Source organism: Phoca vitulina, unplaced genomic scaffold (assembly GCF_004348235.1).
Source record: "Phoca vitulina isolate PV1807 unplaced genomic scaffold, GSC_HSeal_1.0 scaffold1, whole genome shotgun sequence".
In the NCBI taxonomy this organism is placed as follows: Eukaryota; Metazoa; Chordata; class Mammalia; order Carnivora; family Phocidae; genus Phoca; species Phoca vitulina.
In genome coordinates, this window is record NW_022589704.1 from 61,538,414 (window position 1) to 61,565,993 (window position 27,580).

Consider the following 27,580-nt stretch of genomic DNA (forward strand, 5'->3'; position numbering starts at 1 on the left):
CGTTTAGTCTTTGACTTAAATATAAATTCTTAAGACCTGAAGCAAGATCTAGGCTTGAAAGAGGCTGTAGAGTAAGTAGAATGAATTGTACTGTTTTCTTATATAAGTGATATTTTTCTAGTCTGAGGAGCATACTCTAATCACATAACCTCAGACAAGTTGGGGACTTCTCCACTATGCTTCTACTTGGAACATTCTGTCCACCATTATTTGTATAATCTATTATAGTTCCTAGATAGCATTCCAAAGTGATACATTCTTTTTAAAGTTCTTTGCAAGAGAATTTAGACCACTGGCCTAACCTCGAACACCTAAAAAATTATAGAATAAATATAATCTGTACTTACCTTTAATCATGTTTGCAATAGGAATCCATTTCTCTTTTAATGGATCATAGAACTCGGCCTCTTCTGCAGGAGCCCCTTTTCTGTAACCGCCTAAAGCGTAGACGCAACCCCCCAAGGTGACTGCACAGTGGTAGTACCTGGCATTGAGCATCGGCAAACCTTCTGTCCATTCATCACTTTCACTGTTATAGATCCACACTGTGTCAAGAGCTTCTATGTTATCCGTCCTATAACCCCCAGTTACATAAATGTTGGGTCCCAAACATGTAACACCATAGCTCTCCCTAGTATAGTCTGGTATTTCTGCTCCCTGAATCCAAACATTTGTCAGAGGATCCCATATGTGAACATCTGATAAAGGATGCCAGTAATAGCCTCCAATGATGTACATTGTGGCTGTGGACCTCTGGGAAATCTCTTTATGCAGGGGATTCAGAGCATTGTATATTAGAGATCGTATCTTATTTTCGGTTAGTAGGCAGCTTCTTTGAAGACCTAAAGCTGTTTTTAAATACACTGGATCTATATCTATGTTTACATAGCTTAGTAGGTTATACAGGCATTCAATTCGATTTTCCACATCATGAGCAGTCCACTTAATAACAGGCTCTATGATAGCTTCTTCTTTCCAAACACTGAGATTCTTTCTGGACAATATAAAGAGAAACTTTTCAAGGCTGATTTCCAGAAATTCTTCTTGTTGCCACACTTCCTTAAACCTTGAACATAGAATTCTTCGAGATTCCTTCTCTAGTTCTGGACACACGTGAAATTCTGCAAAGGAGTGCATTCCAATACAATTATCAATATCCAAGTGCCTCACCAAAAACTGCTCACAAGCTTTCTTTACTGAAAGGAACTGTAGCAGATCTGCTGCTTCAAGCAGGCTTTGAACATTTCTTTTAGTTATTTCAATCTGGGAAGTGTATGCATAATTCACAAGGCCTTCCAAAATATCATGGTGGATGCCAGAGATTTTTATTTTATTTTTAAATTTTTCTTTCATATCAGCTGTGAACATTGCCTTAAAATAATTGCTGCAAGCAGCTAAAACAGCTCGGTGACAATGGAAAATTATGCCTGAAGGACACTGAAGGGTAATATCAGTAAATAATCCATCCAAGTAAAATGTTCTGAATGCATCTAGAAAATCCACTGGATGCGCTGTATCCTTGAAAAGGTAAATATAATCTTCTTGTCCTTTTAGAGCCATGGCTGCAATAAACATGAAACAAACGTGTTTTCAGTTTTGCAGATTACCGCAAATAATCAATGCTAAATACACCAATCCTTATGATGACTGATTAGCATCGCATATACGCCAAACCTAGACTAAGTTCAGCATTCTAAGTAACAAACGCAAAATGTGGATAGACTATTTCGTAATTTATGTGATGGTCAATTTAAATTCCGGGTAGCTTGAAGCCTGAAACGAGGCCCCCCGGTTTTTCAGTAATCTTTTAAAGACGAAATATTGATTTGCTACCCCATTCACCCAGTCTCCGAAATCAGACCCGAGCTGGCGGTCCGAGAGAGAGAAGCCCCGCTTGGCAAACCAACTGTCCAAGGGGTCACCCCACGAGAGACCGGACTTTGGCCGTCTCGGCTCGGCCCCAATTCAACCTTTTTTCACTAGCTCCATCTCCCTTGCAAGTCGCATCGAGCTGCCAAGAAAGGGAGGATCGAAATATAACTGGAAAAGAAGAAATCTTGGAAAAGGGAAGCCCTGTACCTTTCTGCTTAAGAAAGGAGAGAAAAGAAAGCGGCCGGGCCGCGGCCCCTCCATCCCCGCGCCCCCTCCCCCGCGGCTATCGCAGGGGTTTCCGCGCGCCCCGCGCCTGGGCCCCGGGCCCGCGTTCCCGCCCGGAGACCGCCCCGCCCCGGGCCTGGCGCGGGGACTCGACTCGAGGGAGCCGCGCGCCGCCCGCCGGGCCGGGTGCCCGCGTCCCTCTGCCCCGGGACGCCGCACAGGTGTGGGGAGGGCGCCGCGGGCGGCCCCGCGCTCGGCCCGGCCCGGCGCCCGCGCGGCCATTGTCTCCGCGCCTCTGCCGCGGGCGGGCTCGGGAGGCGGCGCGGCCTCGCTCTCCCGCGCCCGGCCCCGCTGGCTCCCCTTCGGCTGGCCCCGGGCGGCGGGGCCGCGGGGCACCTACCTCCGGCTGCGGCTCCGGGACGTGGTGCTGGCCGACGGGCTAGCGGCGAGCGGGGGCGGGGGCGCCTCCGGACCCTCTGACCATCTTTGGAAGAGGCGCGGCGGAGGGTGCCTGCTAGTGCAGCTCCAGCCCACAAGCGGCTCCTATTTTGGTGCCCCGGCTGCTCCCCGCCTCCAACCCAACAGCCCCCCGCGCGGCTTGGGCGCGGGGCCACTCGCGGGAACTCCCGGGTGGCGGGGCGGCGCTGCGAGCAGGGGCGGGGCGGGGGGGCTGCGGGCACGCGGCTGCGGCCCCTTCCCGGCGGTTCCTCCCCGCAGCAGGTGGGAAGGCTGCCCTGAGGAGACCTCTTGCGCGACTAGTTTCCCCTCTCTCCCTGGGTCTGGGTCTTACACACAGCACACACCCCCGAGCGTTTTCGGTCTAGACAAACTCCCGAATTAAGACCACATGTGGGGGTTGGAAGGGGGATGCCCTTTCCCCCTCCTTCGGTAGCTCTCAGCAGCCCAGGCCCTAGAGGGAGAGATGGAGGGGAAAGTGTGGAGAGAATGCTGCAAACCTTAAAGGTCTGGGGTCGAGGTGGCCTTGAGAATGCCAGAAGTAGCGGCCGCTTTCCCACGAACACCATCCCGTCCCCCAGCAGAGCACTCAGGAGGGAGCCCCTGGGGCTGATTTGCTCACTAACCTGGAAGCTTTCAGAAAAACGGAGAGCAGCCAGGGTGAAGGATTCAGCTTAAGGTATTTAGAGCGGAGTAGCTGGAAGAAGCAGCCTCTAGTCTTTCTTCCTGGTGACAGCAAGTCCCATCAAAGATGTTCATGTGCTACGCCAGAAGGTTCATTTTGTTCGTCCAGCAAAAGCCAGTATCAAATCTTGTCATTTATCATTCGTCCATTCATTTGCAAGTTTTTATTGAGGGTCTGATAGGGCTAGGCTCTGGTATCTAGAGCTCTTATGGAGCTTACAAAGTCTAGCTATGGTAAGGGAGGAAAGAGACCAGGATGAAATGAACACCAGAAGCCCAGTGTGTTTCTCGGAGTATGGTCTGAGAGACAGAATATGCAAATGTGGGCAATGGCCAAACTGTATGTGAACACAGAACTCTGAACCATGTAAGAAGCCCAGGAAGTCAAACCATAACCTCTGCAGCCGGACCAGAACAGTCAGGACATCCTCAAGGACTACCAGCTTCCCTATTTTTGCTGGACTTCCAATTCAGGACCAACCAGGGAAAGCCAATATGCTCCCCAAACCAATCACATAAAATACCCCCTGCTTCTAGTAGCCCTCCTCCAGCTTTCCCAGGCCAACATCCTCCAATCAGAAGATACCTGAGACCTTCCTCCTTTTTTCAGTTTTCTAAAGTTTTCCCACTCCCCTGCCTGCCTTTGAGCCTCTGCCAAAAGCAAGTGATGGTGGCTGACTCTGTTGCTATAGCAAGAGCTGAATAAATAACATCTGCTTGTTCTCATTTGGGTGGTTTTAGTTTCATTCTACAGGTCAATCCTAATGATGCAGCACCCCACAAACACCACCACCACCCAGACTTCTCTGAGGTGGAGACCTAGGAATCTGTATTCTATTCAAGGGCCTCAGGTGATTCTTTTGCACATTTAGAAGAATGGATGTTGGACCCAAAATGGAAGGAAAAAAAGAAGGTTCAATACCTCAACATCTGGTAAACAGCTTGGTAGAGCATTGGACCCAAAATGGAAGAAAAACAAAACGTTCAATATCTCAACATCTGGTAAACAGTTTGGTAGAGAAGAAAAGTATACAAGATTTTGTTTTATGCTTAAGGTTCATCTCTGCCACTTTTGTAACATACAGCCTTAAGCAAGTCACTAAATTTCTCTGATCCTTAGTTTTCTGATATGTAAAACAGAAAATACCACTATTTTCTCAACCTAAGATTATCGGAAAGACAAAATAAAATTACAAATGTGAGAGGGTGTTGGATGTGGCATAGAAATGTTATATATGAAAGCTATTATAATGACAGGATATTTACACTTAATTCTCCATCACAACCTCAACTGGGAAATTAGTATTTTTAAACATGTCTTCAAAAAATTATAAACTTTGTAGTTAGTTGTGATTATAGACAGCTTGTCCTTCATGACTGAGAGTGATGTTATTGTTGGTGCTATCATTCAAGGCCATGATTGTGACTGATTGAAGATGGGGCATTATTTCCATGTTTGTCACTGAAGTGTCACAGATGACTATGATGCCAATTTTGATGCAAAGAAAATACTATAGACTCCACCTAACTAAGAGCAAGGGCTTCTAGAATCAAGAGGGCATGGGATAAATTATTACTGAATAATAGAATTCACTATATTGTCATTGGTGCAGTTTTTTCAGATTGCTGTACGGACCAATTAAAACTTTTGCTTCTGGGACACCTGGGTAGCTCAGTCGGTTAAGCATCTGCCTTTGGCTCAGGTCACGGTCCCAGGATCCTGGGATGGAGCCCCATGTCGGGCTCCCTGCTCAGTGGGGAGTCTGCTTTTCCTTCTCTACCTGTCCCTCCCCCTGCTTGTGCTCTCTCTCTTTCTCTCAAATAAATAAATAAAATCTTAAAAAAACAAAAACAAAAACTTTTGTTTCCATTGCCTGATGTTTCCTGGCTGTGAATTATTACTTAAAAGTGTATATGTTACACATCAATTATATCTCAATTTTTTAAAAGGCCAAAAAAAGTGTCTATGAGTATATATTAGACTGCCTCAACTTGCCAAGGGAAGAGCAGGCCCTGTAGGGGACTGCCAGAGCAATTCCTCTTTACCATATGCTTTGTCAAAGAGACCACTGCAAATGCTAATAGATTTGATGCACTCAGAAACATATAATTAGCATTCATAAGTTAAATAAAGTAATGACACTGTTCAAGAAAACAAATGTGCCATCTGTGAATTCAAGTCTTAAGGAAATAAAGAGCCACCATGGAGATGAGATATAAATGACTCTTGGCAGATATTGAGCTTAGCATGGAGTTAGATGCCTTTTGACATCACGCTTTGCTTTTCAAAAGACCCTTGGTTTCTAAAAATAACAATTTTATTTATTGTTTTTACCATATTAGTACATCTTTCCACTAAGTATTGCTATGTCATTAAATGTTTGATATGCTGATTGTGATATCATTATCAATGTGTGTAGATGATAGATATATACAGGAAATTTTGCATACTTCATTTACATACTGGCTTAAATAGGTTGCTGCTAAGTATAAAATAGTAGGTATAATTTATAAGGCCACCACATACAGCTCTGTAAGTTGTGCACTGCCCAATTCCAGCTCATCCCCCTCAAGTAGAGAGCAGTGTGAACACTGTCCCTAGGAGCTGTACGGTACACAACCAGCACAGGTGTGTAACAGCTGCCCTGGAGCTGACGACATCTGGCAAAGCCTTTTGGGTATGCTTCCTGGAAAATAAGAAAGTGAACATTCTAATGACTGGGTAACAAGTACTTTTGTAAGTCAGAGTTTTCAAATTCCTTGTTTTTAGCAAAAGTCAAAGAGCATTTTTGACAAATAACTTGGAAAGAATCCACAAAATGAGTGGTACTGCTACAATAAAATTCCTCTCATTCCCATCTACTTGTCTATGTGAACACATTTTCTCATGGACTTTATCTACAGAAATGAAAAACAGGAATATCATTGATCTAAACTCTGTCTCATTCCAACTGTAAGCAATACTTAGCCAAAGACATATGGCTTAAGTGAAAAGAAAATAGCCCAATTCATCAGATTGAGATAATTTTTGAAATTTTTACTTTTAATTTAAACACGTTTATGTTGTTTGAGCAATTATAATAATTGTAATGTTAATCAGCCCAGAATTCTTTTTACTACTTAAGAATAAAGGACATAAGGTAGTTTAAATTTTAATTTGTGTCCATTTTTGTAGCAGACAAGTTTAAAGAGGTGATTAACAAAAAGAATAAAAGTATACAGACAATCCTTTCTTTGAATGGTTCCAACATGCACGAATTTCAGTTACCGTGGCTTAGTTAAATAACACCAATCTCCTAAACAGGATTCAAATTTCAATTACTATGGTGTATTAACTGTAATTGCACAAAATACAAATTTCGCCCCTAGCTCTTCAATCCATGAATCACCACATAAATAACAGATGAACATCATGGTCAGTGACTAATCATGTTTCTTCTTTCAAAATCACTGGTGATTGGTCACTGTGCATTTCTTATTCAGTTCACATGCGGACAGCAAAGCTTGTAGTTGTCTTATCTCCATGTCTGCCAGTGGTAAATGCATGTAATATTTTTTTATTAGAGATTTTATTTATTTGTCAGAGACAGAGCATGCATGCATGCGTGAGCAGGGCAAGGGGTAGAGGGAGAAGCAGGTCCCAAGCAGAGCAAAGTGCCCGACGCGGGACTCGATCCAGGGCCCTGAGATCATGACCTGAGCTGAAGGCAGACGCTTCACCGACTGAGCCACCCAGGTGTCCCTGTGTGTAATATTTTACAAAAATAGATCATTGAAAGAGGACATTGGCCAGCAAAGAATTGAAGGATCCTGCCACAAGTGAAATTTGAATTGAATAGAATGAAATTCTAGAAGAAACAGCTGACCATGGGAATGTAGACACTGCCACCACTCGAGAGAGTCTGGCTATGCAGCCGGTGGAAATTGCTGCAGGCCAACTTAGTGACTTAAGGGAGGACACTGGTTGTTGACAAAAGGAATGAAGATGTCCCAGAAGAAGAGATGTTGGCAAAAAACTTCATATTAAAGGAACTTATGGAGATTCTTCACAGCATTGAAAATGCAAAGGATAAAATGTTGGAAGCCGATCCAAACTTAGAAAAAGGTACGACAATTCACTAGGGCATAGACTCTGTATTGTAAGTAGTATGACCAAAAAAAGGCAAGAACTGTTCAAACTACTCAGTAAAATTTTTTTACAAAGAAATACTTTCATCCTCAATGTTTCTAATTGCAGTGCACTAAGTAAATACTGATCCTGCTATGTTTTTCATTTTCCTATACATTTGTAACTGATAGTTTTTTTTTTTTTAAGATTTTATTTATTTATTTGACAGAGAGAGACAAAGCGAGAGGGAGAACACAAGCAGGGGGAGTGGGAGAGGCAGAAGCAGGCTTCCTGCGGAGCAGGGAGCCCGATGCGGGGCTTGATCCCAGGACCCTGGGATCATGACCTGAGCCGAAGGCAGACACTTAACGACTGAGCCACCCAGGCGCCCCAGTAAGACAGTTTTTAATGTTCTTAGCAAAAAATGTAAAGGTCACAAGACAATTAAAATGCTTCCCACTAATTATTAACATTACTTTGCACAGTAATCTTGCATGGTCATTTTATGCTCCTGCACTACTGTGTGAAATGAGGACTGCCTGTATTTTCAGTAGGACAGCATTTTAAGGGAGAAGTGGAACAGAAAAATGGGCTCAAGAAGAAAAAGGAAAGAGCTTAAAAATTTCCCACTGTTGAATAAAAGGTACAGCACAGGGAATATAGTCAATGGTATGGTAATAGGGTTGCATGGTGACGGATGGTAGCTACATTTGTGGTGAGCACAACATAATGTATAAGATTGTATAAACTTTTCCAATCACTATGTTGCATGCCTGAAACTAATGTAACATTGTGTGTCAATTATACTTCTATAAAAAAAGGAAAAAAATTCACACTGTTAAAGAACAATTTATTTATGTCCTTTATTTTTTTTAACGATTTTAAGTAATTTCTACACCCAACATGGGGCTTCAACCCACAATCCCAAGATCAAGAGTTGCATGCTCCGCTGACTGAGACAGCCAGGTGCCCCTTGTTTATGTATTTTTATTTTTTTATTTTTTTATTTTATTTTTTAAATTTTATTATGTTAGGTTAGTCACCATACAATACATCATTAGTTTTTGATGTGGTGATCTACGATCCATTGTTTTCGTATAACACCCAGTGTTCCATGCAGTATGTGCCCTCCTTAATACCCATCACCGGGCTAACCAATGCCCCCTCCCTCCTCCCCTCTAAAACCCTGTTTGTCTCTCAGAGTCCATAGTCTCTCATGGTTCATCTCTCCCTCCAATTCCCCCCCCCCCTCATTTTTCCCTTCCTTCTCCTAATGTCCTCCATGTTATTCCTTATGTTCCACAAATAAGTGAAACCATATGATAATTGACTTTCTCTGCTTGACTTCTTTCACTTAGCATAATCTCCTCCAGTCCCATCCATGTTGATGTAAAAGTTGGGTATTCATCTTTTCTGATGGCTGAGTAATATTCCATTGTATATATGGACCACATCTTCTTTATCCATTCATCTGTTGAAGGGCATCTCGGCTCTTTCCACAGTTTGGCTATTGCAGACATTGCTGCTATGAACATTGGGGTGCATATGGCCCTTCTTTTCACTACATCTGTGTCTTTGGGGTAAATACCCAGGAGTGCAATTGCTGGGTCATAGGGTAGCTCTATTTTTAAATTTTTGAGGAACCTCCACACTGTTTTCCAAAGTGGCTGTACCAACTTGCATTCCCACCAACAGTGTAAGAGGGTTCCCCTTTCTCCACAACCTCTCCAACACTTGTTGTTTCTTTCCCTGTCCATTTTTGCCATTCTAACTGGTGTAAGGTGGTATCTCAATGTGGTTTTGATTTGGATTTCCCTGATGGCCAATAATGATGAACATTTTTTCATGTGTCTGTTAGCCATTTGTATGTCTTCTTCAGAGAAGTGTCTTTTCATATCTTCTGCCCACTTTTTGACTTGATTATTTGTTTTTTGGGTATTGAGTTTGAGAAGTTCTTTATAGATCTTGGATACCTGTTTATGTATTTTTAAATGAATGATGGTTTCAAATTACTATAGATAGCTTTTACTAAATAGATTTAAAAGTTATTTAAACTCCTATTAAAAAGTCATCCCTGGATGGTTGGCTGGCTCAGTCAGTGGAGGGCACAACTTGATCTCGGGGTTGTGGGTTTGAGCCCCATGTTTGGTGTAGAGATTACTTAAAAAAATCTTTTTTAAAAAAGTCATTCTTTATAATATATTAGAAATCACAACCTTGGGGGGGCACCTGAGTGGCTCAGTCAGTTGAGTGTCCAATTCTTGATTTCAGCTCAGGTCATTATCTTGAGATCATGGGATCGAGCCCCGGGTCAGGCTCCGTGCTCAGTGTGGAGTCTGCTTGAGATTCTCTCCCTCTGCCCTTCCACTCCACTCGCACTCTCTATCTCTCTGGAAATAAGTAAAATCTTTAAACTATCTCTCCAAAAAGAAATAAATAAAAATCTTAAAAAAAGAAAAAAGAAATCACAGACTTAGAAAATGTTTAAATTTATGATGAAAAGTTTTCAGTATCAGTCTGAAAATGTAGAAGTGAGTACACAATGTTTCAGTTGTTTGGGAGCACTTGTTCAAAAAACTTATGAAAGACTCAAAACAGGAACTAGTCTACAACTTTGTGGGGGAGGGTCACTTAAAAGATAGCAGTTTATTGAGAATATGTTTTTGGTACCACAGTTAAAGCTGAATTCCAGATAAAATTAATAGAAGACAGGGTACAATAAACTAGAAGTTTTTCTTTTTTTTAATTTTATTTATTTATTTGACAGAGAGAGACACAGCGAGAGAGGGAACACAAGCAGGGGGAGTGGGAGAGGGAGAAGCAGGCTTCCTGCTGAGCAGGGAGCCCAATGCGGGGCTGGATCCCAGGACCCTGGGATCATGAAGGCAGATGCTTAACGACTGAGCCACCCAGGCACCCCTAGAAACTTTTTCAGTTACAAGCAACAGAAACCCAATTCTTATGACCAGAAAAAAAAAAAAAAAAAGGTAAGAACATTGGCCCAAATAAACCAAGACAAACTGATACTTTTAAATAAATCAATCAAGCAACAGAAACCCAATTCTTATGACCAGAAATAAAAAAAAAAAGGTAAGAACATTGGCCCAAATAAACCAAGACAAACTGATACTTTTAAATAAATCAGAGATTAAAGTTCTCCAATGACTCTGTGTCTCATTTAGTAAAAGCCAAATTACTTATAATGGCCTCCTGGACCCCACACCCATCTGTGCTTTCTGCCCTCACTAGGGACAGCATTGCTTCTGTCCTCACTACTGGCTATTTCTTTTGCCTACAACTGCTTTTCACGGCTACTGCTACACAACCCCCTTACTCACCTCCATCAAGTTTTTACTCAAATATCAACTTCTCAGTGAGGCCTTCTTCTATAAACCTATTTAAAATGGTCTCCCTGCCCCACCTGCTGTTTCCTATCCCTCTTACTGGCTTTATTTTAATCCATAGTACTTATTACCATCTAGAAAATTATATCTATTTGCTTATTTATCAGATTATTGTGTGACTTCTCCCACTACGATGTAAGTTCCATGAAAGCACTGATTTTTGTCTGTTCATAGTTGTTATCTCTAATTCACTTCTGTATTTTTAGAACAATGTCTGCATGCAACAGGTGTTCAATAAATATTTGTTGTATAAATGAAAACATGAATGTATTAAAACGAAGACTTTTGGAATTTTGTTTAAAAACTTGCTCAAGAGCCCATAGTTCTCTAGGAAATAAGTGTCTTAATCTGCAGTAGTGCAGATTAGCATATGGTCTAAAAGGGTCGACTGTTTTTTAATTTTCAAATTCAAAGCATCTGGTTTATCCCTTCATTTTAATTCTCTTATCAGGTCTTTGTCACTTCTCACTTGGTTTACAGCAAGACTTTCCTGTGTCATCTCTCCCCTTTTCTCCCAAGCTGTCCACAACCTTTCAATCTCCCCAAACACGACTTTGTGCACATCAGTTCCCTTTGCTTACTCCTGACAGCTTCGCAGGAAGAATTCAAACTCTAGCAGTTAGCTTTCAAACCTGTCCATAAATTGGCCAAATCCCACTTACAAAACTGATTCCAGTCCTCCCCAGTTTAAACCCTTGACTTCATCACCTCATCACTGCCTCATGAATATGCTGTGCTCACTCCCATCTTGGTTCAAGTTATTCCCTCCATCTGGGAAGCTCTATACTTTTCATCTCTCCAAATCCTTTCCATTTTTTAAAAGTAATCTCCATGCCCAGCATGGGGCTTGAAAACATGACCCCGAGATCAAGGGCCATATGCTCTGCTGACGCAGCCAGCCAGGTGCCCCTCCTTTCCATTTTTTAAGGTGTGGATCATAGTCAACCGCTTTCATAAAGCTTCTCTTATATCACAATTAATCAATTGATGGAGTGTAAAACACTGTGCTAAATGGTCAATTAGTCCTTTCTTGACCTAAGTACTTTCAGATTATGCTAATTACTAAGATGCATTATGAAGCGTACTTTGGTATTGTGAATTATAAATGTACATGTCCCACATCTTCAATCAAATTGTAAATTCTTAGAAGGGTATCTTTCTTTGGAAGAGATAGTCCTATACTTCCACAGGTTTTTGTTTTGTTTGCACATAGCAGGTGCCAAAAAAAAAATATTTGTTGAATGATTTTTAGCTTCCAAAATTGTGCAATAGGATTTTCTAGATTTAAGTGTGAGAAGGGCTAAGCTGTTAATAGATCCCTGAAAGGACATACTTTCATATTGAACTGAGGATAATAAAATATTGTTTGGACCAACTTGTGAAAAGAATTGTGATTTTTGTATGTAACACAATCCAGAAAATGACTAAATGGTAGAAAAAATGTGAATGAGGGGAGCCTGGGTGGCTCAGGCAGCTAAGTGTTGGACTCTTGATTTTGGCTCAGGTCCTGATCTCAATGTCATAAGATCGAGCCCCACAAGGACTCTGCTCAGTCGGGAGTCTGTTGCTCTCTCTCTCCCTCTGCCCCACTGCCCCAAGCTCGTGCTCTCTCTCTAAAATAAATAAATCTTTTTAAAATGTGAATAAGGAAGGTTTCCATTTTGCACTGATCATACAAATCTAATGAGGTAAAAAATATTTAATTGTAAATAAATATTATTTACTAGTTGTTTAGATACACAAATGACATTTTATTATTTAAATATATGACAAACTGATTTTTTTTTTTACTAAGTAACATTTTCCACAAACAATGGGACTTTCTAAGAATTTCTGTGTTAGGAAACATCTATGTTAATATTTTGTTTCCATTTGAACAGTCATCATACAGACATCAGTTTGTATGACATAAACGAGGATAGATGTAGCTTTTGGCCTGTATTATTCCATGAGCCCTTATAGAGCACATCAAAAATATCTGTCTACAACAGAACTATCATATTGTCCACCTAAAAAAGAAATCAAATAGGGTGCACAAAATGATAGGGTATTAGGTAAAAGAATGTAGTCAATTACTGTTTATACATTTCCTACAATGAGTCTCATCTGAAGATGTGTGGTTATTACATCAGTAGAGAACTCTTCTCATCTTCTGTAAAAGAGCATATCTGATTATAGGGGTAGGGAAGTGGCTATAAGTTCTAGTCCCACTCACACTATTAACAGAGCTACTCCACCCCATCTGGAGCCTGCCCGCCGTTGCCCTACTGACACATCAGCTATCCCTTGAAGCAGCTTAGGAGACTATAAAAAAGTCTTTTCTAACTCTCTTTCAGGGCTAGTATAAACCAGGAGCTGAAAAATTGAAATGCCGTAAAAGCAAATCAGTATGTGGGCGCATCAGGGGCGCCTGGGTGGTTCAGTCGGTTAAGCGTCCAACTCTTGGTTTCTGCTTAGGTCATGATCTTGGGGTCCTGGGATGGAGCCCCGCATCGGGCTCCCTGCTCAGTGGGGAGCCTGCTTCTCCCTCTCCCTCTGCCCCTCCCCCCACTCATGCTCTCTCTCTAATAAAGTCTTTTAAAAAACGGCAGGTCATGATCCCAGGGTCCTGGGATCGAGCCCCGCATCAGGCTCCCTTCTCGGCAGGAAGCCTGCTTCTCCCTCTCCCACTCCCCCTGCTTGTGTTCCCTGCCTCGCTGTGTCTCTCTCTGTCAAATAAATAAATAAAATCTTTAAAAAATAAAAATAAAAAATAAAATAAAAAAGGCAAAAAACAAAAAAAAAACAAAACCCAAAAGATGGCTAGATAGAGGGATGTATAGATATGTGAAAAAAACAGTTAAATGTTAATGGTAAAATTTAAAGAATAGGTACACATGTGTTCTCTATAAAAATAAAAGGTTAATAAGGGAATATTACAAAAAATCTCTATGTCCCTGAATTTCACAAATTATGTGAAGTCAAGTCCTTGAGAGACACTATGGTGGTTTTAAGGTATATCCAACATTCTTTAACTCCCTCTTCAAAAGCGGAGTCTAATTCCCTTCCCTTTGAGTGTAGGCTTAGCTTAGTGTTCTGTTTTAATAAATAGAATACGGCAGAAGTGATGGTGTTTGGCTCCTGAAGCTAGGTCACAAAAGGCATTGTGGTTTCCTCTCTGCCCTCTCTCTTGGATCACTCACTTGGCAGGAAACCAAGTCTTTGGGACACTCAAGCAGTTCTTTGGAAAGGCCCAAGTGGTTGGAAATTGAGGCCTCTTGCCAACAACCAGCAATAAATTGAGATTTCCTGATAACAAGCAGTGAGGAACTACAGCCTCCTGCCAAAAGCCATGTGAGCAACCACCTTGCAAGCAGATCCTCCAGCCTTAGTGGAAATTTCATGACTACAAGCCCAGCTGACATCTTGACCCATTAAAGATCCCGAACAACTCAGTGAAGTGCTCCTGAATGCCTCACCCACAGAAACTGTGAGATAATGCTTACTTTTAAGCTATTAAATTCTGAGGTAATTTGCTATGCAGCAATATATAAACATAGTCAACAAATGACCAAAGTTTACTCAAGAAAAATAATTCAACCTGAATAGTCCTGTATCTATTGAGGAAATTGAATTAATAGCTAAAAATCTGCCAACAAAGAAAACTCCAGGCCTGGATGGCTTCACTCTCGAATTGTATCAAACATTTAAGAAAGAAATAATGCCACCTATTAGATTAATTGTTGTTCTTTTCAATGTCATTTTTTTTCTCTGACTGCTTTTTCCGTCTTTGGTTATCAGTTTTACAGTGATGTGATTCCATGTGGTTTTTCCTTTTTTTTTTAATCTTGTTTGGGATTCGTAAAGACTCTTGAATTTATTTTGATGTTGTAAAATTCTCTGTCATTATCTTTTAAAACACTGCATGTTTAATTTTCTTTCTCTCCTTCTGGGACACCAATTTCCTATGTTAGACCTTACATATCTTCCATGTTTCTTAACTTTTCTTCTGTATTTTCATTGTTTTGTCTCTCTCCACACCATTCTGGATGTTTTCTTCTAACTTGTGCTCATTCACTAACTCTTCAGCTGTGCCTGTTCTGCTGTCAAATTCATCCACCAAGATTCTAATTTCAGTCATGGTAATTTTCAGTTCTAGTATTTCCATATTGTTTATGTAATTTTCAGTTCTTTGTCAAAATTCACATAAGTTTAGTTTGTGTCTGAAAATGCTAATATCTAGAGGTCCTGCAGATATGTTTAAATGGAAGCTTCTGCTTCTGCTGGTATTCATTCATGTCTTTTGGTGTGGCTACTTTTTATTGTATGCCCTACAAGTTACTTGCAAAACTATTTATAGAAATTATTTTGAGGCCTACGGCATTAATTTTTCTATTGCTGCATAACAGTATTACCACAAATTTAGCATCTTAAAACAACAGACATTGATTATCTCATAGGTTCTGTGGGTCATGAGTCCAAACATACCTCCACCGGGTCTTCTGTCCCGGGGTCTCACAAAGCCAAATCAAGGTGTCAGCCTGAGCTGTGATCTCAGCTGAGATTCCACTAGGAAGGGATCCACTTCCAAGCTCACATAGTTGCAGCATGCAGTTCCCTAAGGACTACTGGACCAGGGGCCTACTTTTTGCTGTTGGCTAGAGGCCACCCTAATTGCTTGCCATGTGGCCCTCTCTGAAGTCCTGGTCACAACATAGCAGCTTGCTTCTTTATTTTGTATTTTTTTTTAAGATTTTATTTATTTATCTGACAGAGAGAGAGAGCAGGAGAACACAAGCAGTGGGAGTGGCAGAGGGAGAGGGAGAAGCAGGCCCCCTTCCGAGTAGGGCACCCGATGAGGCCTCGATCCTAGGACCCCAGGATCATGACCCGAGCCAAAAGCAGTCGCTTAACGAACTGAGCCACCCAGGTGCCCCAGCAGCTTGCTTCTTTAAAATCAAGAGAGAGAATTAAAATAATAAAAATAAAATAGGGGCGCCTGGGTCGCTCAGTTGGTTAAGCCTTGGACTCTTGGTTTCAGCTCAGATCAGGATCTGAGGGTTGTGAGATTGAACCCCACATTGGGCTCCATGCTCAGCATGGAGTCTGTTTGGGATCCTTTTTGCTTCTCCCCCTGCTCACACACACATGCACGCTCTCTCTTTCTCTCAAATAAATAGATCTTAAAGAATAAAATTAAATTAAATTAAATTAAATTAGAGAATTCCTTAACAAGATGAGCATTACAATCTGATGTAATGTAATCATGTCACATTATCACGTACATCCCATCATCTTTGTGGTATTCCATTGATTAGAAGCAAATCATAGGGCACCCCCTACACACACACACACACACACAGACACACACAAGAATACCAGGATACAGGGATCATGGGGGGCCACCTTAGAGTCAGTCCACCACACTTAGGATATTAATTTCCTCTTGGCTTCTGCCAAGCACCTGGGAGCTCTAAATATCCTAGATAATCTCATTTCATTTCCTTACTCAATTACCTAAAAATAAATGTGTTTCAACATAATCTAATTTATTAATTTACAGCAAAACAAAGATTTACTTTTTTAGCCTAGAAAAAATAGATGGTACAAAATTTTCCCATTAAATTATATTGAAAATCTATTTTTGGAGATTTCCATGATGAAAAGAAAATTCTATTATTACATAATGGAAATTTATGCCTAAAACATGAGAATCTAGAAATTAGCATAGAATTATAAAACTTTCAAAGCAGTTGATGTTTTGCTAATATCCTCATATGAAACAGTCTCTTAAATGTTGAATATTCCTACTATTATATATTGTATCACTCAAGCCTGCATTGCTAATCTTGAGAAAGAAGAACAAAGCTGCAAGTATCACAATCCTAGATTTCAAGATATACTACAAAGTTATAATAATCAAAACAGTATGGTACTGATACAAAAATAGACACACAGATAATGGAACAGAATAGAGTCCAGAAATAAATCTAAAATTATGTGCCCAATTAATCTACAATAAAAGAGGCAAAAATATACAATAAGGAAAAGACAGTCTCTTTCATAAATGGTGCTGGGAAGAGGTGCCTGGGTGGTTCAGTCACTTAAGTGTCTGACTCTTGATTTTGGCTCAGATCGTGATCTCAGGATCATAAGATCCAGCCCTGCATCAGGCTCTGCACCAGGTGTGGAGGCTGCTTGGGATTCTCTCTGTCCCTCTGTCCCTCCTCTCTCTCTTTCTCTCTCTCTCTCTCTCTCTCTCAAAAAGAAAGAAAGAAAGAAAGGGCTCATATTTAAAAATAATAATAAAAAATAAATGGTGCTGGGAAAACTGGACAGCTACATGCAAAAGAATAAAACCAGACTCTTTCTTACACCATACACAAACATAAATTCAAAATGAATTAAAGACCTAAATGTGAGACTTGAAACCATGAAACCCCCAGAAGAAAACAGGCAGTAATCTCTTTGACATTGGCCTTAGCAACATTTTTCCAGATATATCTCCTCCAGGCAAAGGAAACAAAAGCAAAAATTAACTACTAGGACTACACCAAAATAAAAAGCTTTTGCACAGCAAAGAGAAACATCAACAAAACAGAAAGGCAAACTACTGAATGGGAGACAATATTTGCAAATGATATATCCAATAAGGGGTTAATATCCAACATGTATAAAGAACTTACACAATTCAACACCAAAGAAACAGTCCAATTTAAAAAAGGGGCAGAAAAAAAAATGGGCAGAGGACCTGAATAGACATTTTTCCAAAGAAGACATAGATGGCTAAGAGACACATGAAAAGATGCTGAACATCACTAATCATCAGGGAAATGCAAATCAAAACCACAGTGAGAGCCACTTTACACCTGTCAGAATGGCTAGTAACAAAAAGACAAGAAATGATAAGTGTTGGCAAGGATGTGGGGAAAAAGGTGGGAATGTAAATTGATGCAGCCACCATGGACAACAGTATGAAGGTTCACCAAAAAAAAAAAAAATGTAAATACTACATGATCCAGTAATTCCACTATGGGTTATTTACCGAAAGAAAACAAAAACACTGATTCAAAAAGATATATGCACCCCTATGTTTATTGCAGCATTATGTATAATAGCCAAGATACGGAAGCAAGCTACGTGTCTATCATAGATGAATAAAGAAGATATGATGTGTACACACACACACAGGAATATTACTCAGCCACAAAATGGAATGGTAGCTTGCCATCTGCAAAAACATGGTTGGGCCTAGAGGACATTAGGCTAAGTGAAGTAAGTCAGGGAAAGACATAAACCATATGATTTCACTTATATGTGTAGTCTGAAAAATAAAACAAAGCAGAAACAGACCCATAAATATAGAGAATAAACCCATGGTTGCCAGAGGAGTGTGGGGTGGAGGGAAGGGAAAATGGGTGAAGAGGAGTGGGAGATATAGGCTTCCAGTTATGGAGTGAGTAAGTCACAGGAGGAGAGGTACAGTATAGGGAATACAGTCAACAGTATTGTAACAGCCTTCCGTGGTGACGGATGGGAGTTACACCTGTGGTGAACTTAGCCTGATGCATAAACATGTAACATATAAACTTGTCCAGCCACTATGCTGTACACCTGAAACTAATGTAACACGGTGTCAACTAAACTTCAAGTAAAGAACAAAAAGAAAGAAGAACAACAACAATAAAAAATGGGGCATGTGTGTGGCTCAGTCGGTTAAGCATCTGACTCTTGATCTCAGCTCAGATCTCGATTTCAGGGTTGTGAGTTGAAGCCCCACGTTGGGATCCATGCTGGCTGTAGAGCCTACTTAAAAAAAATAAAAGATTGCATTGCTAAATAGAAATAACATACTGACTAAACCAGCATACTGGAATTATAGTCTGTGATGCTGATACAAATTTAAAATATTTGAAGAATGTTATTTCATTTTAAAAAGGAAAATCTGAAATTCATAAAAACTTGTGCAATAGATACTGCATCCCTATCTTTAAAATACTGATTTTAAAGCACCTGAGTGGCTCAGTTGGTCGAGCAGCCAGCCAACTCTTGGTTTTGGCTCAGGGCATGATCTCAGGGTCCTGGGATTACCTGTGTCAGGCTCCACACTCAGCAGTGAGTCTGTGGATTCTTTCTCTGCCCCTCTTCTGCTCATGCTCTCTCTCAAATAAATATATTTTTTTTAAGATTCTATTTATTTATTTGACAGAGAGACACAACGAGAGAGGGAACACAAACAGGGGGAGCAGGAGAGGGAGAAGCAGGCTTCCCGCGGAGCAGGGAGCCCGATGTAGGGCTCAATCCCACGACCCTGGGATCACGACCTGAGCCGAAGGCAGATGCCTAACGACTGAGCCATCCAGGCGCCCTCAAATAAATAAATAAATCTAAAAAAAAAATATTGACTTGGGAGTAGGACATTATATACATTTTGGAATCTCTTATTCTTTTTTTTTTTTTAAAGATACTTATTTGTCAGAGAGAGAGAGAGCGCACACACAAGCAGGGAGAGCGGCAGGCAGAAGGAGAAGCAGACTCCCTGCTGAGCAATGAGCCAGATGCAGGGCTCAATCCCAGGACCCTGGGATCATGACCTGAGCCGAAGGCAGATGCTTAACTGAGCCACCCAGGCGTCCCGGAACCTTTTATTATTATGTGAATAAAGTATCAGGTTTATTCTTAAGATTTGTAACTATGAGACATGCTTTTGAGGTAAGCATCTAAGAAAGTAAAATATATGACTACTCTCTCTGGGAATAAATTTAAAAATATAATCTACCTATCACCCACCTTTGGTAGAGACACTAATTGCACCTACCTCAATCCTGTCCTCCTTTTTTTCTCCAATTTTTCCCAGGCATATGGTCATCCGGAATAAAGGCTTTATTTTTCATCTTTCCTCGCAGTTAGGTGGAGGGACCGTGACTAAGTCTTGGCCAAAGAAAGTTAAGTGAGGGTGCAACCTTTTCATTCACTGCCCTCTCCCTTGCCGACTAGCGTTGATGCGAGGGAAAAGGCTTGAACAGCAATCTTGGAATGTGAGATAGAAGCCAAGTGCGGAGGTTGCTAGAGCACACAGCAGCCTTGGGATACTTACCTCTGAAATTCTTTTAGGTGAGAGGGGAAAAAACTTTCTTTTTTTAAAACCACTGGTATTTGGGGTTTCAGTTTTATGCTTTAACCTTAACCGATACACGTTTCAGTTGTTGGCATATTACTCCTTTATTAGAAATTGTAAATGAGAAATTATTTCAACACCTGAAGACCAAACTATAACAGAAGATTCCATAGGTTCAAGATTGTGAGACATTCTGGAAAGAGTTTTCTGTAAAGTGTATCCTTTCCGTGGCATGGTAACATCATTCTTCTTTAAAAAAGTTACTGGGCAGACATCATTTCCACCATCACCTATATAAACAATTCGTGTATAATTCACTCCCTTTTGTAACTGTTTATCTACAAATTCTACCAAAACTACATTTTTGCAAAGATTTTTTGGGCACCTGTTGCAAGAATGAGCATGATAATTTTCCACAGTGAGATGACCATTGCTATCAAAAGCTGCTGGATTTGTAAACACTTTATCAAACACATCACGAAAACTGGTAGCTTCTAAAACCCAATCTATGAAGACTGAATTTGAATCTGAAATAATGATGCAGTCAAATTTATCCTTGTTCTTTCTTATAAAGTTCAAAAGTTCCACCATCCCCAGAGTGAAAGGCATTGATGTTACTGCTCTTTTCATTTCATCTTCTCTTACACCTTCATCTCCCAAATATTTAAAGACTCTGCCCATAAATTCTGTCCAAAATCCTTTTTCATAAGAATCTTGTAGTTCAATAGGAAGCTTTTTCTCTGGAGCACACTGTACAATCCAGGTGTCACTATTATCATCTATGATTGTATTGTCAAAGTCAAAAACAAGCAAAATTTTCATGGTTCCAAAAGCAAATGTGGGTTACCCTGAAAAAGAAGAAATATTGTTTCCTAAACACACTGTTTCACATGTCTAGCTATTATACTTACTTAACAAACATTACTGAGTGTTAATCTGCTAAAACAAAGGGTTAATATAAAAAAATTAAAATGATTAAGCATTTAAGACTATCATTTAAGCACTTTTTCCTAAGAAGCAAAGTCCATTTTGAGTATTTTAAGTAAATGGAAACAAAATATCTAAAAGGATATTCACAGTATTTTTGTGTTCCGGTGGGGATGACTCTGTGAGCACTCAGAATTAAACTACAGAGTAAGCCAATGAGAGGAGTAATGAAATAATTATTCTCTTACAGTCTAATTTAGAAAATTTATTTAAAAAAGACAGAAAAAAGTAGGCTAATCACTCTTATTGTTAAAATTATCAATCACAAATTAGTTTAAAATATTTACAATAATCCACATATAAAATAACAAGTCACGTATAATATAAATCCTCTGTATACTGACCTAAATTCTGACCAAATTTAACACTATGACATCTCGCAAAATTTGAGTAATTTTCCTAAAAAAGGTATTTAGCTTGAAATCATTAATGCCAGTGTTATAACTAAATGGTTGCTTGATGCTACACTTGAAATCCTAAACAAATTACTTAAAGTTCAGAGTCAATTCTATTCTTCTAGACTAGAAGTAACTTTTGTTAACAATTTTCACATTTATTTATATTTTCTTTAGACAGTTTAGCTCTGGAATACCAAATAATCTAGGTATGTGTGAAAAATCACATTGCTTATGATATGACAATTACTTAATTCTTTGTTTTCATTAAATGATAATGAAGGTCATTAATTATAAATCTCAAGAAAAGGAAAAACTGGTCAACAGATGGTATGGATAAAAATTATGTAAAAAAGACAGTTATAAAGAATACCCAAGAGAAGCTACAATTACTGTGTATAAACAACAAAAAAATCTTTTTTTAAAGAGTAACTAATACTTTTAAAGATATCACAATACACCAGGCACTAGGCTAAGAACTTTACAATCTCATCATCTCACTGAACTTCATAACCCTATTAACTAGAAATTACTATCCTCATCTTAAAGATATATAAACTGAAGCTTAAGTATTAGTTAAGTTAGTTAAGTTTTAGTTAAGTGGAAGAGCTGAAATTTGGACTCAGGTCCACTTTACTCCAAAGTTCATGCTTCAAGTACCGTATTCTAGTGCCTAAAAAATAGAATATTTAAAGCTTATTAATCAGTTTATTTTCTAAGTTTATTTATTTACTTTTTTGGAATCTCTACACCCAATATGGGGCTCAAACTTACAACCCCAAGATCAAGAGTCACATGGTCCTCCAAATGAGCCAGCCAGGTGCCCCACTTATTAATCAGTTTAAAAATAAATACTAGGTAGGTCATTTTGACAAAAAGATGTTTATTATATGAAAACATTCATTAGTCCCAAAGTACACACTAACCATAATACCACATCTACGACCTACTTATAACCATTCTGAGGTTTTAACAACAAATCCTAAAAAGAAAGTGAAGAACCTCACCAAAAAGAAAAAGAAGATATCAATTAGAAATGGAAAACATGGCATTTAACCACATATATTCTCTGGTTTAGCCAGGAGGTGAATAGATATCCAGCAGGTGAAAGTGAGAATAGAGCTTATTAACTCATACAAGAGTAAGTATTCTATGTCTCTCAATTTAGAATATCTGGAGAATAACTAACCTAGAAGGGTAGCTCTTGTTGTGTGAATTTAGACAGTATATAATATTGTGATACTCTGGATCCTTGTATCTCTAAGTATCTAATCCAGGTGTCTATGACTGGCTCCCAGAGATTTAAGTTCAGAATTCACTGTCATACAAACAATGTAACAAATAGCAATAAGGCATAGTTGGCAAACACATTAGTACTACACTCTAGGCACACTTTAAATTAAACATGCTTGGGGCACCTGGGTGGCTCAGTCGTTAAGCATCTGCCTTCGGCTCAGGTCATGATCCCGGGGTCCTGGGATGGAGCCCCGCATCGGGCTCCTTGCTTGGTGGGAAGCCTGCTTCTCCCTCTTCCACTCCCCCTCCTTGTGTTCCTGCTCTCGCTATCTCTCTCTCTCTCTCTCTCTCTGTTTAATTAATTAATTAGTTAATTAATTAAAAAAATCTTGAAAAAAATAAACATGCTTTTCAAGATTCTGTATTTATACATTTTTTTTAAAAGTTTTTCAAATGTAACTCATTGGTTGAAAACTGTCTCAAACCTAGATTTAATGAGCCACAAGTTATCCAAATTCCTGAACTATTAACCTCAAAATAATAAGATATATCATAAGCCTGAAGTTAACATAGTTCTGCTGTTGACTATTAATTTCTAACTGAAAGTGTACTTTTCCTTTTTTTTTTTTTAAAGATTTTATTTATTTGACAGAGAGAGAGACAGTGAGAGAGGGAACACAAGCAGGGGGAGTGGGAGAGAGAGAGGGAGAAGCAGGCTCTCTGCCGAGCAGGGAGCCCGATGCGGGGCTCAATCCCAGGACCCTGGGATCATGACCTGAGCCGAAGGCAGACGTTTAATGACTGAGCCACCCAGGCACCCCTGAAAGTGTACTTTTCTTAATTTCAGATCTTTTTCTATTAGTTTTTTTGTCACCACTCAACATAAACCTTTATTAAAAAATACTTACCCAACTTAATATTTCCAAGACAATTATTTTTACTTCAGAATAGGGTTTAGGTTAAATAGTCATGATAATCTTCAGTTTTAAACACCAGCCAGTTTTTAACCAACATTACTCCTACTCTATATGCAGGGAACAAAGTCTTCTGGTTTGGAGCAAAGAAAACGGAGACTTCTTAACTCCTAAATTTAATAAAAGTATTTAAGATATTTTAAAATTAATGTTTTCTAATTACGTTGTTTTCTCTTAGGCACGTATTGGCAATGGGAGACACAAAATCTTAATTAAACAGAGGTCTTAATTATAAAACAGGGTATGTTATAGGAATCTACCATTTTATCCAGTGGATAAAATCACAAGTGTTAGGCTGATTATGTTGAGATTTCCAGATTCCATTTTTTATTTTTACTTGTTAAATAAGAGACAAGTACTACATTCTGTTGTCAATAAATTTTCAAAGATTAGTGCTATATTTTTTTTAAAAAGGTCTCCAAAACTTAAGGATGTGCACAAAACTTTAGTTTTAAGAATGTTAATCTATTTTGTATCCAATTTGTTAAAATTCCAAAAGCAGTTATTAACTATTCTCTCCAAAAGCATGAGCAGTATATATTTGGTATCTCTGCAATGTTTCCAGTATTAACAATAGCCTATGTGTTTTTTACAATAATGAAAATTGGAAACTACATAGACATCCAAGGATTGAGGACTGATTAAATAAGATATGTATGTGATAGCCGGAAAATGGAATATTTATTTAGCCAGTAAAAGCTAAGATGTTTAGTACAAATTAAATAAGTCACTAAACAGTGTGTACCGTATAATCTCATTTTTGTTTTAAAAAAAAATCTATGTGTACAGTGGTAGGATCATGGGTGCTTCAATTGCAGTGCGTTCTTTTTCTACACTGATTTTATAATAATTTTTCCCCAGAATAATTTAAACTCTGTTCCAGATCAAAATGCAAATGCTACCTTAATTTCACAACAAAATAAAACACAGGAGTGGAGTCAGAGAAATAAATAACTAACTCTAGATAGACTTAGTTGTAAACGTCCATGGGTTAGGTGAACCAGGTATTGGAAGTTGACTGATATCGGGCTATCATGTCAAATTGGCAAGTTATTGACATCGAATTTTAATGATTCAATACTTTCTATAACCTATTTAGTTAAAATTCCAGAGAATTTTTGTTGGGAGGTAATTCTCCATGGGTCTCTATTGGTTCTACATGCCTTTTAAGCAAAACACTCACTGCACTATGCTCTGGGCTATTGTCTCAAAAATGTATGTATAGTGAAAAGCCTTGAAAGGCATGTTTATTGTTAAGTATAGTATAATAAATATTATGGTTCCCTAAGCTCAGGCTTCCTGTCCTGTAATGCAACACACTCCACCTGCAGGTGACTTCTGGTCCTCTTTGCATCACCCTGTGGGAAGTGGGGCAAAACTGCTGATATTCGGGCTACGGTTACTGCTGTACGTAATTCATCTCTGCCTAGGGGTCTGTGTCTTCTACAAAACTCTGGCAGACTGCTGTTAGCGTGCAAGTGGGATAAAAATCTCTGACCCTTCCCAGCTCTTGACATTTTTTAAAACTATGCTTTCAAAAAAAACCCACCAATGCTATATGTGCAAAAGCTAATTTCTGTCAACAAATATTTTATTAATCCCTTCATACTTACCAGCATTATTACGGTGGAACATCTGATAGAAAACCTGAAGAAAAACAGTACAACTATGTGTTAGAACTTTAGTGATTAAAAATCTTACCTCCTTTCATTTGAGCGACTCTAGTTTGGTGCCTAATGTGTAGGTGTCCTAGCCAACTAGCTTATAATGAAATCATCTGTACCCCGATGTGTCAGAAAAGGATCTTCTGAAACCAAGCCTGCATCCACTCTCAACAGATTTTTGTGTCCTTCGTGGTCTGACTGGTCCCACAGATACATTCAATTTTACTATACTGTATTTACCAAGCAATTTAAAATGTCTTAAAGGTCCTAACATGAATGTTCTGGGACAATATCCAGGTTCCCTCTCTTGCTGTGTCTCTCTCTGTCAAATAAATAAATAAAATCTTTAAAAAATAATAATAATAAGGTTCATCTAGCCTGGATCATGGCTTAGAAACCAAAGTATTTAAAAACAGATTTTCTGTCCATTAATCTCCGGGTTTCAATGGAAGGGAGGCCTCCGCCCTCCACCTTCCACCCGCGAGGAGGTCTGTGGGCCGCACACAGCAAGCCCAGGCCTCGCTCTCCCACACACCTGCAGGGTCCGCCCTGAACGGAGGCGCAGGCACCTCGCTGGGGGTCATCCCCTGTGAGGAGCGCGTTGGATGAGGATGGGAGCACCGGGCCGGGCCGGGCCGGGTCCCCAGGGCTCCTCACTGACCCAGACCAGGCGTCAGCAGCTGTCCTGGCCTCCGTGCGGCTCCCGCGTACTCTGCACTCCGACCTCGCTCCTCTGCCTGTCAGTGAGGGTAACCCAGCATGCACGCTGGCCCACGACTTCCCGCGCAGGCGCAGTCCCGGTTTCCCAGCCCTACGGCCCCTTGCAGCGCGTTCAACGTTCCTTGGCGGCGGCGGCCGTCACTTCCCGCGGCGTTGCTAAGCAACCGAGCCGTTTGGCAAACATTCGGCCAGCTGGAGTCCTACTCGCCCAGCGTCGGAGTCGCCTTTCCAAGTCACAGAGTGCCAAGGGCACCCCGTCAGAGATGCTGGTGCGGTTTGGTAGGCGCTGTGGACGGGCGAAGGAAGGCACAGGTGAGCTAAACTGGCCTATCTAGGCACAGGGATTGTTTCTGGCCTCCAGGCATAGGGTGAGAGGCAAGGGTGGCAAATGAGAGTTTTGGTTACTTTTTGAAAAGGGCTCCACCAGCTCGAAAGCAGCCCCATGGGCATTGTTGGGCTCTGTGTAAATGGACAGTTTTGCCTTCAGGTAAATGGGTAGGTGGGGAAAAGTTTACACATATAGGAGCGGAGAAAAGGTAAGTCAGAGACTCCCAGTTGACCAGTTGGTCTGATCCTCAAGCTGTGCAGTTGCAGCTCCAAGAGTCTGGTGTTTGCTGAATTCCCTTAAGCTTTTGTTATTCATTGAGTGAATTGGTATATCTTTTGGAAATATCAATGACCTCATTACAGTCTTGGCTGTGCTGTGAACCTACTGAGTGCTCTTAGGAAAGTCTCTAATGGAAATGTCTCAATTTCTTCATCTCTAGAGTGAAGGAGTGTAAGAAATAATGCTACTTAAGTATTGTAATCTAGCTGACCTGTTATAAAAATCTGATTTCTGAATAGAAGTAGCCTAGGGGGACATCTAAAGAACTCTTTAGCAATTCCAATGATTTTATTTTCTTAAGTCTGTAAATTCCCAATTAATGTTGTCGTGGTGACCACTTGAACCTTGGGAGTTTGGACTTTCTTCATGTCATTGCCTGAATTTCTGTAGCAGTAGAGCCTCTTTATGCCAGATGCAGAGTGAGGGCCAGCCATTGTCTCACCAGTGGACACTACTGGGTATTTCTGCAGTGAAGGGCCATAAGTAGCAGCAGAAGGTCCTGACTGGTTGGAGAGAGACAGTACCCATGTGACATGTATTGAAAAAACACAATTACTCTCACATACTCATTGTCTTATATACACAGTACTACAGTAAAAGACTTTTATCTGATAGATGTTAAATAATGTTTTGTGTCATTCGGTCCAAAAGTTACCATCTGAGGGGTATCTGACTGGCTCAGTCGGTAGAGCATGTGACTCTTGATCTCCAGGTCGTGAGTGTGAGCCGCATATTGGGTGTGGAGATTACAAATAAATAAACTTAAAAAAAAGTTACCATCTGAGCCTCACTGCTAAATTATTATCTCCAGGGCGCCTGGGTGGCTCAGTCGTTAAGCAACTGCCTTCGGCTCAGGTCATGGTCCCAGGGTCCTGGGATCGAGTCCCACATCAGGCTCCCTGCTCCGCGGGAAGCCTTCTTCTCCCTCTCCCACTCCCCTCTGCTTGTGTTCCCTCTCTCACTGTGTCTCTCTCTGTCAAATAAATAAATAAAATCTTAAAAAAAAAATAAATTATCTCCATTTAGAAGAGGGTGAAGTAGGAGAGGGGTTCAGATAGGTAAACCGCTATCTGTAAAACAACTATCTAAAGATTTAGTGGGGTGACATCAGCCAGAAAGGTGGGATAAGAATCTCCAAAAGTCCTCCTCTC

General features: G+C 40.1%; 3 protein-coding genes across 10 annotated transcripts in view; 1 reads left to right on the forward strand and 2 right to left on the reverse strand.

Annotated features, from left to right (window-relative positions):
• Positions 1-19,629, reverse strand: part of KLHL23 (kelch like family member 23) — a 32,549-nt gene extending 12,920 nt beyond the window's left edge. Inside the window, exons 1-2 of one of the 3 annotated variants that reach the window (XM_032408460.1) lie at positions 19,547-19,629; positions 348-1,562 (exon numbers count right to left, since the gene is read on the reverse strand). In XM_032408460.1, the coding sequence (XP_032264351.1) occupies positions 348-1,560 (1,213 nt within the window). In that variant the 5' untranslated portion in view covers positions 1,561-1,562; positions 19,547-19,629. Of the gene's footprint in view, positions 1-347; positions 1,563-2,497; positions 2,727-3,179; positions 4,312-19,546 lie in introns of those variants that run through there. The other 2 variants (XM_032408467.1, XM_032408453.1) reach the window with 2 other exon arrangements.
• Positions 19,630-19,892: 263 nt separating this feature from the next.
• On the reverse strand, positions 19,893-25,872 carry PHOSPHO2 (phosphatase, orphan 2). Of its 5 annotated transcripts, XM_032408489.1 has the most exons (4): positions 25,638-25,872; positions 25,052-25,085; positions 23,373-23,548; positions 19,893-20,694 (listed from the first exon to the last, which is right to left on the reverse strand). In XM_032408489.1, the coding sequence occupies exon 4, from the start codon at positions 20,666-20,668 to the stop codon at positions 19,943-19,945; it is 726 nt and encodes a 241-aa protein (XP_032264380.1). In that variant the 5' UTR covers positions 20,669-20,694; positions 23,373-23,548; positions 25,052-25,085; positions 25,638-25,872; the 3' UTR covers positions 19,893-19,942. The 5 variants fall into 5 exon arrangements, with proteins under 5 accessions (XP_032264380.1, XP_032264398.1, XP_032264371.1 ...); XM_032408507.1 differs by lacking the exon at positions 23,373-23,548 and having other exon boundaries at positions 25,764-25,843; XM_032408480.1 differs by lacking the exon at positions 23,373-23,548 and having other exon boundaries at positions 25,638-25,724.
• The window catches only part of CCDC173 (coiled-coil domain containing 173), a 35,177-nt gene continuing 33,281 nt past the window's right edge, over positions 25,685-27,580 (forward strand). Inside the window, exon 1 of one of the 2 annotated variants that reach the window (XM_032408430.1) lies at positions 25,685-26,134. In XM_032408430.1, coding sequence (XP_032264321.1) covers positions 25,708-26,134 — 427 coding nt within the window. In that variant the 5' untranslated portion in view covers positions 25,685-25,707. The remainder of the gene's footprint in view (positions 26,135-27,580) is intronic. The other variant, XM_032408439.1, reaches the window with a different exon arrangement.

Excerpts from the sequence above, each read along its gene's own strand:
- PHOSPHO2 (XM_032408489.1), bottom strand. The coding sequence starts at position 20,668 with ATGAAAATTTTGCTTGTTTTTGACTTTGACAATACAATCATAGATGAT.